Source organism: Sminthopsis crassicaudata, chromosome 3, assembly GCF_048593235.1.
Source record: "Sminthopsis crassicaudata isolate SCR6 chromosome 3, ASM4859323v1, whole genome shotgun sequence".
Classification (NCBI taxonomy): Eukaryota; Metazoa; Chordata; class Mammalia; order Dasyuromorphia; family Dasyuridae; genus Sminthopsis; species Sminthopsis crassicaudata.
In genome coordinates, this window is record NC_133619.1 from 73,314,843 (window position 1) to 73,327,425 (window position 12,583).

Here is a 12,583-nt window from a genome sequence, read left to right on the forward strand (position 1 = left end):
TGACCAATGTCATATCTGTATATATTTTTATGTCTGTGTCTTTATATCTGTGCAGATAATAGATACAAAGTTGTTTATGTATATATATCCGTAAGTGTATGTGTATGTATGTGTGTGTGTATATATGTATATATACACATATATATGTATGTATATATATATATATATATATATATATATATATATATATATATATATATATATATAATGTGTATATTATTACATATATGCCCTTAAATATCAGTACATACATCTTAGAAGGATACTATAGATAGATAATAAACTGTAATTTAATAGATGACTTAATAAATTGCTATTGCTTTTAAATGTAGCTAATTAACTAGGCAGCTAAGTGGCACAATGAATAGGTAATAGTCCTGGAATCAGGAAGACTCATCTTCCTGAGTTCAAATCTGATCTTAGACATTTACTAGTTGTATAACCCTGGGCAAGTCACTTTACCCTGTTTACCTCAGTTTTCTCATTTGCAAAATGATCTAGAAAAGGAGATGGCAAACACTCCATTATTTTTGCCAGGAAAAACCCAAATGGGTCATAAACAGCCAGACACTATCAGAACAACTGAGTATCTACAAAGATGGCTGACCATGTTGTGACAAGCTTCCATAAACATAGTTAGGCTGTTTCTTGAATGATTGATATGCAGTCCTTTACCAAGTCTGTACTTAAAAGATTTCTTAGCTTGCTGACATAAGATGCTTATAATAGTTTTATTCTCTGCTATCATAAATTGAAATTATTTGCCCTATAAATGTGAAATTCAGGTAGAAAAGTCTATTAAAGGCTTATCTGAGGTAAATCTTCTGCTCCCCACTTGTAAAGTTAGCATGTCTCGATAGTGTACTGAATCATAAAATGAAACAGTTTAGACTCTACTACTTTAAGATATTTTATTATTTGGCAATTATTGCTGAGAAGCACTGAAAGACTGAGTTGCCCATGATCAGCAAGCCCCTTTGTGTCAGAGGTGGGATGTGAGTTCCAGGCTTTTCTTACTCCAAAGTCAGTACTTGTATCCTACCACATGCTGCCTCTCAGCCCAAAAAGGGAACAGCTATTGCTATTCTACTTTGGTAGGAGTGTCCCCGATACAAGTGATATTGGAGAGCTGATTTTTAAAAAAATAAGTCCTTACCAAGGCTCTTAGAGCCCTTACTTAGTACTCTGAGCTTTGCCATTAGTGAGTGTTGACAGAGGAAATAAAGTAAGGGCTTTGGGAACTTTGGTAAAAACATTGTGTGTGTTGGGATAGGGGAGGCGGACATATGATTTCCTTGGTAATAAATATAATAATGGAATAATAAAGATTCATTTATTTTAAAGTATGAAAGAGCTTGACTTAATCAGACTGCAGATCAAAGTGAAATATAGAAACAATTTCAAATAAACTTGTTTATGTCAAAAAAAAAATCTGAAAACTGAAAAACATTCTGAAAAATCCACTCATTTCCATAATTTGCTTAGAACCATAACACCATAGGGCAGAGATTAAAGAGACATTAGAGAAGATCCAAGCCTACCCTCTTGTTTTACAGATAACAAAAATATTTATATAAAATAAGCTACCTTGTTATAGTCATTTATGTGGTAATAAGTACTCATCCCTCTTCCTATCCTACCCTCTTGTTTTACAGATAACAAAAATATTTATATAAAATAAGCTACCTTGTTATAGTCATTTATATGGTAATAAATACTCATCCCTCTTCCTATCCCCACCTCCAAATAAATCCCATGCAACCATCAAGACATGTATTATTATTACTAATTTTAAAATAAGCAAATGGAATCTTAGGTCACTATTTGGCCATAGTGGAATGGCTAGTAAGTTGCAGAGGTTATCTAACCCCAATATATTAGAACTGGCATAGATAGTTGAGCTGCTTCCATTATGCTTTTTGTATATCTTCTATACATAGAGATCTCTAAGGGTTTGATAACAACTCTAATATGTAACTCCTGTTCACCGGTTATATTATCAAGTTTCCATCTTCCAGATTAACTGTGATGTCTTTGGCCAGTAAGACTATTTTTGTTAAATTTTTAGTAAGTATTATTAGCATAATCTTAGTAATTAACGTTAATAAACTATAAAGGCTAACTTTTCAAAATATGTTAAATTCAGGTTAATCTTGGGTATAAAGGTAAAGACTAATTTACAGGTGATAAAATTTTTCTGTGGAAGCAATTAGTAAGATGGTAAGTAGTAGTACTTTATAATATGTTGCTTTTAAAACAGGATCAGTTTTTGGCTGTGACAAGATTTGGAAAGAGAACAGTCTAACTAACAGTCTCATCAGGTCTCTGTAGTCCATTGGTTCTCTCTTGGGAGTGGTCTGAGCAGGTTTGGGCCTGCTTGATAATGTGGAACACATATACAATAATGATTTATTAATCTTCTTGAAATGTTAACTGTTTCACTCCTTTAACTGCTTTTTAATTTACTATATTCTTGATGTTTCCTTCTCTAACAGGAGAAAGAAACAGGTTTGAAGAATTTACTTTACAACATGCAGAACCAGGATCCCATAACAGTTTTACTGCAGTCACTAATATCAATGTGATATCTAGGTCAACTCAGAATTCATCACAAGTAGGTATTTTTAGTTGATCCTAGAATTACACTATAAAGAGTCTTTAAAATAAGCTATTTATGCATGTTTTCTTTTTGAGGACTCTTTTTGTTCATAGTAAAGAATATCTGGCTGATCTATAGCATCGGTTTTACTTACCCACTAGCATAGGTATGGCCACAGAGTATAAAGCGTCAGCCTCTGGATTGGAAATTTCAGGTTCAAGGCCTGTCCCCTTCATATGTTGGCTATAACAATCCTGTTCTTAGAGAAGACACTTATTCTCAGTGCCCCAGGCAGTGGTCCAAGATTCTAAGTTATCAATCAGTTACTGATCTGCATAATTTCCCAACAACAGTGAAACCACAAGTTCAGCTTTTATAAAAGGGGAGAGGGGAGGAGGATGTTTAGATTATTAGCAGTTTTGAACTATTTTATTGTGGCTTGAATTTGATGAAACCAAAAGGTTCTTTTTTTTTTTTTTCTGTGTTTAAGAAAAAAAGGGCACCTCATTATCCTCTAGTCATGTCTTCTTTTTCTCAGTGCCTTGTGCACTCAAAATTGGACTAAAAATTATGAAAGTAAATTCACCCCATTAGCTGTTCCTTAGGCCCATACTTTCTAATATAGTTGCCACTGTAAGAAGACTTTGCTATAGACAGAAGCAGAGGTAGTGAGAGCAGGAGAATAGGAGTTAAGATCACATTTGTCTTTATGGCAGTAAAGTGAAGCTGGTAGGAGACAATAGAAATCATGTAGGCCAACTTAACCCATAGTTTTAAAGATAAGAAAGTAGATTAGGAATTCACAGATTTTATTACATAATAAAACCCCAAAATAAGAAGACACATTTATAAAACACTATACTAGGGGGAAGTAGTACCCAGTGGTGGCTCATTTTACATTTGATGACTTTGAGAATCATACATACCCATGGTCACAGAGTCACAAAGGGCAAAGGCAGGGTGGGCTAGGTCAAAACAAGCACTGGTTGTGAAATCTAGGCCTGGGCTCCAGTTACCACTTTGTCATTTATTACCTCTATTGCCCTAAGCAGATTGTTTTACCAGCATGGGCCCTGGTTTCCTCATCTATAAAATGAGAGATTTCCAGGAGTCTTTATATCTCAGAATACAGGATATGGAAGTAAAAAGTATTGGAATAGGGCTTTAATCAGGCCTGACTCTAGAGTCAGCCCATCATCCACCCTACCATGTTGCTAATGTTTTGGTTTTTTTTAAAGACATGCTTTTCTTCTTTTTTTTTTTGCAGAACTAAGATATGATGCCCAAATTCAATCAGTTAATCAATTAACATTTATTAAAAGTCTCTTATGTATTAGGTATTGTGCGAAGTGCTAGAGGAAGTGAATTATTCCAAACAGAAAAAATGTAGGGATTTTGACCTCTAGGTTAGTATCAATTGACTATGGTAAAACCTGATGAAATATGGCAAACTATGAATTCCACTCTCCCATTTAATAGTATTTTTAATGAAAAGGTACTATTATCCCTTTCTTTGTTAATTTTTTTACTTTAAATTTTTCTAACCTACTTTTTTTTTTAATAAACTAAAGTATAATCAATTTGAAATATGGCAGAACTTCACACTAAACAATTAAACTGCTCAGTTTGTAAAAATCCTGGATTATGAGACCAATCATAATTGTAAGATGAAAAATTTAGGGGAAGACATAGGAGACTTTAGACTTTTAAATGATGTCTACTCTATGTTTCCTTATTCCTATAATTTAGGGGTTTTCTGCTTTTCTTATTTGTGTCATCAACCCTTTCCACAGAATGGCAAAGCTTATGAACCCTTTTCAGAATAATTTGTCAAAATATATAGCACAAAATGCAAAAGAAACCAATTATATTGAAATATAGTTGCCAAAACACTAAACACAAGACAACACCAACACACACACACATACACACACACAGAGGATACACAGACATGCACACTTTCACAGTTGCCAGATTAAGAAGTCTTGCTTCTAAACAGTTACAATTAGATGGTAGAGTTCTTTTGTCTTATCCTGAATGAATCATCAAAAGAAGGTAGATGGGTAGACACGGGGCTATAATTTTAATGAATATTTTCATCAAAAAAATGGCTTTGATTTTAAATACATATATTGTATTTTGGTTGCTAACAGTATTTCAAAGTTGGGCTTTCCCACTTCTTTTTCCTTCAGATTTTAAAACCAAAGTCCAGAATGACATAATTGTAACTTACACAAATTCTGGAAAAAAGAGAATCAAATCCATTAATCTTTAGGTTTTGCAAAATCATGTTTTACAGAATTCTACAAGGCGAAGACTAAGAAGTGAAAGCTCTTATGACATCGATAATATTGTGATTCCTATGTCACTGGTGGCCCCAGCCAAGTTGGAGAAGCTGCAATATAAAGAAATTCTTACTCCAAGGTATACACTGTCCTTCCTGATTTTTTTTTAAATATTCATACAAATTATTGTTACATTTCAACCACAAAATAGTATTATATTTCTTACAAAATAGTGTTATGTTTCACTTTTCTGCAGCCATTATCACAAAAAATTGAGGGTCAACAGACAAAAAAAAATTTCCACTGATTCTAAAGTAAAGCACCAATTCTTATGAAAATGTTCAATTCTTATTAAAGGCCCTTACTTATCCACATCTTTATTTCATTTATACCTACTCTAAATTTCATCTTTAATTAACAGATGTTATTAATTGAATTACAGTGTGCAGGGTATTTGTGCATTGGCAGTGGTGGTAGTACGGAAGCAATGCAAGAGATCTCATATTCCTATCTAATAACCATCTAAACTAAAGAAACAAGACATTAATAATGACATAAAAAGTAGCAAAACAAATTAGTTAATAGCAAGCACATTTTCCATTGCTAAGTTATTGGTAGTGATGATAAGTATCATAGATTTTGAGGATCTAGATACCAGTTTGGCCTAGGAAGGCTTCATAAAAAGTAGGGGCTCAGCTTTCAAGAGAACTTTAAGGAAGAAGGAAGAGAAAGATCTCTATAGTTGATGAGGAAGGGTGGGGAAAGGCATTTCAGGAATAGATTCACTAGGATAGAAATGCTCAATTCAGGATGTGATGAATAAACAACCTTACTGGGAGAAATGAGATTAGACTGCAGATAGATATTTTTGAATCTTGAGATAAGCAGTTGGAAGCTTATGTTGTTTTTTTTATTATTATTATAGCTTTTTATTTACAAGATATATGCATGGGTAATTTTCCAGCATTGACAATTGCCAAACCTTTTGTTCCAATTTTTCCCCTCCTTCCTTCCACCTCCCTCCCCCAGATGGCAGGTTGACCAATACATGTTACATATGTTAAAGTATAAATTAAATACAATATATGTATACATGTCCAAACAGTTATTTTGCTGTACAAAAAGAATCGGACTTTGAAATAGTGTACAATTAGCCTGTGAAGGAAATAAAAAATGCAGATGGAAAAAATAGAGGGATTGGGAATTCTATGTAGTGGTTCACACTCATTTCCCAGAGTTCTTTCACTGGGCGTAACTGGGAACCTTATGTTCTTGACAACGTTTGTTTTTCTGTGGTATTTATAGGGGAAATACTATGATAAAAATGCAACATACAGGATGAATTAGAGGTGGCAAAGCTTAGGGAAAGCAGGTCAGGAGATCAGTGAAAAAACTATGGCAGGAGTGCAACATAAGAGAAGGGTTGGAATTTATTTTTGGTGCTTAAGCTTGCTGGATCTTGAATATTGTGAATATTCTGGTAAATGATGAATTCCTTGAAGACAGTGACTATGATATTTACCTATTCATCTCCCTCTTCATATCCTTCCCCAGCATGATGCTTTCCACATAAGAAGTGCTTACTGAACATTGACTGCTGTTTTACCTTGACTTATCTTGTGAGATAATAGGAAAATTAGCAATGTTTACAGAATGCTTAGAGTTAACTAGATAAAATAATGTAGTGAGAAATGAAATACCTCTGGTTATATTTTTAAAGAAGATAATTATCTGAGTTCAAAAATTAAGCTAGTCATATTAGGTAGGGTTCATTTTATTGACAGAAATGAAGCCTCTCCTTCTCTTCCCCAAACTTTCATTTGGAACTTTTGTATCTTTCTTTAAAATCTCGAAGACTTGCTTATGGAAATAGCAAGTAAAAGCCCTATACTTTGTTATTTTTGCTTATATACTCTGTTTAACTTTTAGAGCTCTTCATAAGCTGGCCCCACCTGTCTTTTGAATGTTATTGCATGTTCCTGCTCCTCCCACATTCTGGGAACTGGTCAAACTGGCCTTCTTTTTTCTTCTTTACACTTCATCTCCGGCCTCAGTAGCTTTGCCCTGGCTATCCCCTCATGCCTGGAATGCACTCCCTCCTCACTGCTGCCTTGTGGAATCTCTTTCATCAAGATATTGGTCAATCATCTTGGACATGAAGCGAAGCCTTTGCAGATGAACCTTCCTTAACCATCTTTGCATTGAGTTATCTTGTGTCTGTCTCTGCTATGTATATATTTGTATAAGGACATGTTGCCTCTCCCTAGAGATTGTAAACTCCTTGAAAGCAGGAGTTATTCCAATTTTTGTCTTTGGGTTCCTAACATTTAGCTCAGTGCCTGGCACATAGTAGGTGCTTAATAAATGATCATTGATTGATTTATTAAAAGAATTAAGATTTTAATTTTGGTAAATGAATAATGTTTGAAACCAATTTATATCTTCAACAGCTGGAGGATTGTTGATCTTCAACCTTTGGAAGAATTTCATTTAGGTGAAGAAGTAAGTTGTCTTTTTATTGAAAGGAAAAATGCAAATTATAGTTATACTCAAAGTGAATTTGAAATTATAAAGAGAGGGGAAAGGGGTTTGAGGGAGGGGGCAGACTTTTAAACTAGCTTAGTTTGACCATGAGCTCTTTTTATTTGTTTTGGATTAAATGCTAATTGAATAAACCAATGATGGACCCAACTCCATTATCCCAGGAAATTCAAACAACATAACAAATATCTATATTATCTTTCTTTTTTTTTCTTTCTGAAAATGGGCTGAGATTAAAATAATTGTTTTTATCTGGAGATGTTATAGATCAGTGACTATGCTTTAATTTGTAGTTCTTAAATTAATAAATCAGATAGCCACATCTTATTGAACAAAGAATGTGGCAGTCTTTTTTTTTTTTTTAAGATATCACCATTCAACTTAAAACAGTTTGAATTTAGCAAGTTTTAACTAAAGGAAGTTTTTAGAGCTAAAATTTGCATGAAAGTAATAGAAAAAGTAGCAGCAACTTAGTAAAGAAAATTCCTCCAGCAACCCAGACATTTTTCTTTTATAGCTGCTTTCTTTCACCTCTAGCATAATTTAAAATTATAAAGGCAGAAGCCACTTTCTCTTGGAGGTCACAGAAGTTCATGCAGGTCATAGTCATCTACTGTTCATGTGAGTGAGCATTATTATCTGACTGACTGTTCTCTTCCACTCCACATGCCCAATGAGACGAGCAGGGCAAATAAACTAACAAAAAATTCTTGGGTTGTGTGTTTACTAGAAAAATGAAGGGAGGTACTGGGGTCCATGGGTAAAATCAGAAAAGGCTCAATGCTGCCCTGTTTTGTAACCTGGTTCTTTTAGTACTTCAAGAACTATACCCTCTCAGTGGGATACTAAGTGGGCCTGCCTTTTATATATCTGTTTTCTACAGTGCAGCTTCAGCTTATTAACTAAATTTATGCTACCAAAATTATTATAATGTTGAGGATGATGATGATAATAGCTAGCATTTATATAATACCTACTGTGTTCCAGGTACTCCATTAAGTTCTTTGATCTTCAAAATTATCTTAGCTTCTATTATTATACCCATTTTTACAGTTGAGACTGAGGCATACAAGGTTAAGTGACTTTACCAGGGTCACACAGTAAGTAAGTGTGTGAGGCCAGATTTGAATTTGGGTCTTCCTAACTCCACACAGAATGCTCTATTCATTGTACCATCCAGCTGCCTCAGAAAGAAGAATCTACCTAAAGTATAGGTTCAAGTATAAAGTATAGTAGCATTTTAGAGAGGCACTCCCCTATTCAATAAATCCCTTCAGAAACAAAATATCTCTAGCCTTTAGAGATCTTAATAGGTGAACATAGTTTTTCATATGGTATTATATGTAAACTCTGATAGCAGAGACTATTTTTGCACTTAGCACTGTGCCTAGCACATAATTGAGTTGACTTTCCCCAGACAATAAAATAATTCTCTTCAGATATCTGAAAAGTGTTAATTCCTTAGGAGTATGCATATGCCTAACACTCAGCCACATGATTTCTGAGATCAGGCATATTTCAGATGTAGTAAAATTATGAAAATAAAAATGCATCTCAACTTCTGACATCCTCAATGGGTAAAGTTTATTCACAATCCTCTTCAAAGCATACTATTAAAAATGCTTCAAAAGAAATAATTTTCTGGTGTTAAGGACCAGACCTTTCCAAAGATGTCTTAATTATTGTTTGGTCATTTCCAACTCTATGTGACTCCATGGACTTTGTCCCTGGTTTCTTGGCAGATATTCTGGCGTGGTTTGCCACTTCTTTGTCCACATGATCCCTGCTTTTATACATGAGGAACTGAAGCAAATATAGGTTAAATTTATTTTCTGGGTCATACAATTAGCAAATATTTGAAGTCGAATTTGAGTTCAGATCTTCTTGACTCCATATACCACTTCTCTTTTTACCCTAAATATCCCCAATAAGAATCACTTCTCACTGACACAAATAAGAAATATATAGGGGTGGTGCAGGCCGAGTTCCTGCCATTGGAGAAGGTAAGATTTGGGGATCACTTGAGATCAGTTCTCAGCTGCTCTCTGGTTAAAGCCAAATGAATGTCTGAACCAACTCCAACACCAGTAAGTGGAGCAAGATCAAGACTCTTCAGATCAACAGTGGGATCAAGCCCACGAGTGACTGACTGATGATGGACTTCAGGCTTGGGTGAGATAGATAAGTATCCCCCTCCTTCCACAGTGCCCCAAATACACAAGTTTGGAGGGAAAAGGAGGAATGAAAAGGTATATTTCTGTTGTCTCCCAGGTTCAGTAAATTCTTTTTTCTCTTACTAATGAATCATAGAGATACTAAATATCACTGCTTTTGTCTGAGAATATAACTTTAAATGGTTTACATATTAAAGTTACAACTAAAAAATGGAATGTTGTTGGGAATTGGTTTCAATGGGATTCTTCTATCTATCTAACCATCTATCCTTTTAGAGAATTTCTTGATGAAGACACTCTTGAAGGAACAGCAAAGCAGATCATGTTCAGGATTGTTTGGCATTATTGGAAAAATTCCAATGTAGTATTCCTTCCTAGGAAACAGGATAGCCTTTATTGCTTTTTTCTTATTATTATAGTTGGATGGCACAGTGAATAGAGTACTAGGCCTGGAGTCAAGAAGACTTTCTTGTTCAAAACTAGGCTCAAACACTTACTAGTCACTTAATCTCAGTTTGCCTCAATTTTATGGGAACAGGTAATAGCATCTCTCCGGGGTTGTTTGAGGATCAAATGAAATAATTGTAAGGTACTCAGCACAATGCCTGGCACATAGCTGTTATTTTTGTGGGTGTTATTATCATACCAACTTTAACTATTATGATTCCTTGAAAAGACTAAGGTACTCTGACAGCAGCTTCTTTATCTTTCTCCATTCTCCCCTCTTTTCTTCCCTCTCTACTGGCATCTTCCCAAACTTGCTCAGATCTAACAAATTATTTTTTAATCATTTGCTATGTTTGAATGTTGACATGTCATTTCCATTTTTCTGCATGTTTTCTTATATGTATGAAATGTATGAAATGAAGGAGAGCCATTTAATCAAGGAAGCTACCAAAATAATTTTCCAGTAAGAGAGATTTGATTATGTTCTCCCACATAACAGTACAAATTCTTCACTTAGCATTTGTAGCTCTCCACAATTTGGCTTACTTTCAAGCTTAATTCCTATTATTCTCTTTCATATATTCTTTCAGGCAGGTTGGCTTATTCAAGTGCCTAGAGATCCACAGCCTTTCTCCTGTCCTCATGCCTTTGTAAAGGCTGACACATACTCCCCCTTCAATGATAATTAGAATTTAAAACTTAAATTTGATACCAAATTCTACATGATGTGTCTTCCTTGTTCCCTATTTATTAGTGTGCTCTCACTCCCTCTTCAAATTATTTATTTACTTAGTTGTATACATATTGTATTATTTCCTTTCCTCTGCCCCAATAGAGAATAAGTTGTTGAAGACAAAGAGTATGCATGTATGTGTGGATGTCTGTGTCCAGAGGTGGCAGGCAGTTAAACATGTTTGAATAGAACTTTTTGTTGAATAACTTCCCAAGTAGGCCCTTTTCATTTTTTTTTTTTCAGTCCATCTATCTTTGGATAATCTCTTCTACTTTGACTTCTCAGATAGCATACTTTCCTATTTTCTATCTAGTACTGATAGACTCTCTATACTCTTTCCCCTTAACAATCTCATTTACTCCAATTACCATCTCTTACAGATGACTTAGAAATTTTTATTTTTAGCCCTTACTTCCCCTAAGTTCTGGACCTGTAGCTGTTCCTTATAGAACATATCTTATAGTTCAACAAATATATGTGAAGTGCCTGATGTGGGAAAGGTTGTAAGAAAAAGTTAAATTAAAAAACTCTCACTTCTCTCAAAGATTTTCCATTATGATGATGTTGGTGGTAGTTGGTGGTAGCAATGGAGTCAGTGACATTGTGATGATATACAAGACTTAGACAAAATAAGTAAATATAATTTCTAAAGGGCCAGAACACTAACAAGAAAGGTCAAGGTAGTCTTTTCATACAAAGAAGTGAAAAATTCTAACAGGTGGAAGTGAGGAAGAGGTACTGCCAGCACCTAAAATACCATGTCCTAAACTGAACTACTTCTTTTCCCACCTAAACCTGACCTTCCTTCTGACTTCATTCTACCATTACTACTAACTATTTACCATGTCTACCGAGCTTGAGACCTGTTTCTTGTTTTTGACTCTTCCCTCTGCCTCAAGATATATGCAATTAGTTCCCAAGGCTACTTGATTTCTTTCCCACTCTAATATCTTGCATCCATTCTCTCTTCTCTGTTTCTGTTGCCATTATTAAACACTTACTATGTGCCAGGTGCTGGGAATACAAAGAAATGCAAAACAAGATTCTGCCCTCACAGAACCCATATTCTGATAGATGTTAGATTATTACCATTATTGTGATATAATTTTTGTAAGAATCTTCTAACAAGATTTTCCACTTCCAATACATCCTTTATAGTTAACCTTCCTTCTGCGTATATAGATCAGATTGTATTATTCCTCTCCCAGAAAGCCTGGATTATATTTCTAGTTTGGTGTCTCTGGAAGTCACTTTTCTTAATCTGTAAAATAAGATAATCAAGACATGTTCTCGAAGAAACCTTCTTGTTCTCCTATCCTCTAGTGGTTAGGGGTTTTGGCTTTCTGTTACCTTTTGAATCAAGTTCATACTCCTTTCCCTATGATTTGGCCACCTTCACTTTATCTCCATTACTTCCAACTAAAAGTTTTGACATCTCTGATGTTCCTTACTGTCCATCACATTTGTATTCCACATGGCTCCATCCTTCTGCCTTTGCTTGCACTATTCCATATATTTGAAATTCTCCCCATCTTACTGAATCTTTGTTCTTTAAAATTCAGCTCAAATGGTACCTTTTTTTTTTTTTTGTCTTCTCTGACATCCCCCATTTCCCTAGCACTGGTTTTTTTTTCCTTCCTTGCCTTCTCAAAGCACTCAATAATTTTTATGCACTGATCATGCATTGTTTTGTATTATGGTTATTTATATGTCATATCCCTACCTTCCTCACTCCCATTAGATGGTAAGCTCCATAAGGGCAGGGCCTGAAGTCATTCAAAGGAGACCTTGTGGAATCATAGGA

The 12,583-nt window shown here is 34.7% G+C and overlaps 1 protein-coding gene across 1 annotated transcript in view; it reads left to right on the forward strand.

The window, feature by feature from the left end:
- The window catches only part of KANSL1L (KAT8 regulatory NSL complex subunit 1 like), a 157,545-nt gene that overhangs the window by 135,471 nt on the left and 9,491 nt on the right, over positions 1-12,583 (forward strand). Inside the window, 3 exon segments of the mRNA XM_074298817.1 lie at positions 2,496-2,614; positions 4,899-5,023; positions 7,335-7,386. Coding sequence (XP_074154918.1) covers positions 2,496-2,614; positions 4,899-5,023; positions 7,335-7,386 — 296 coding nt within the window.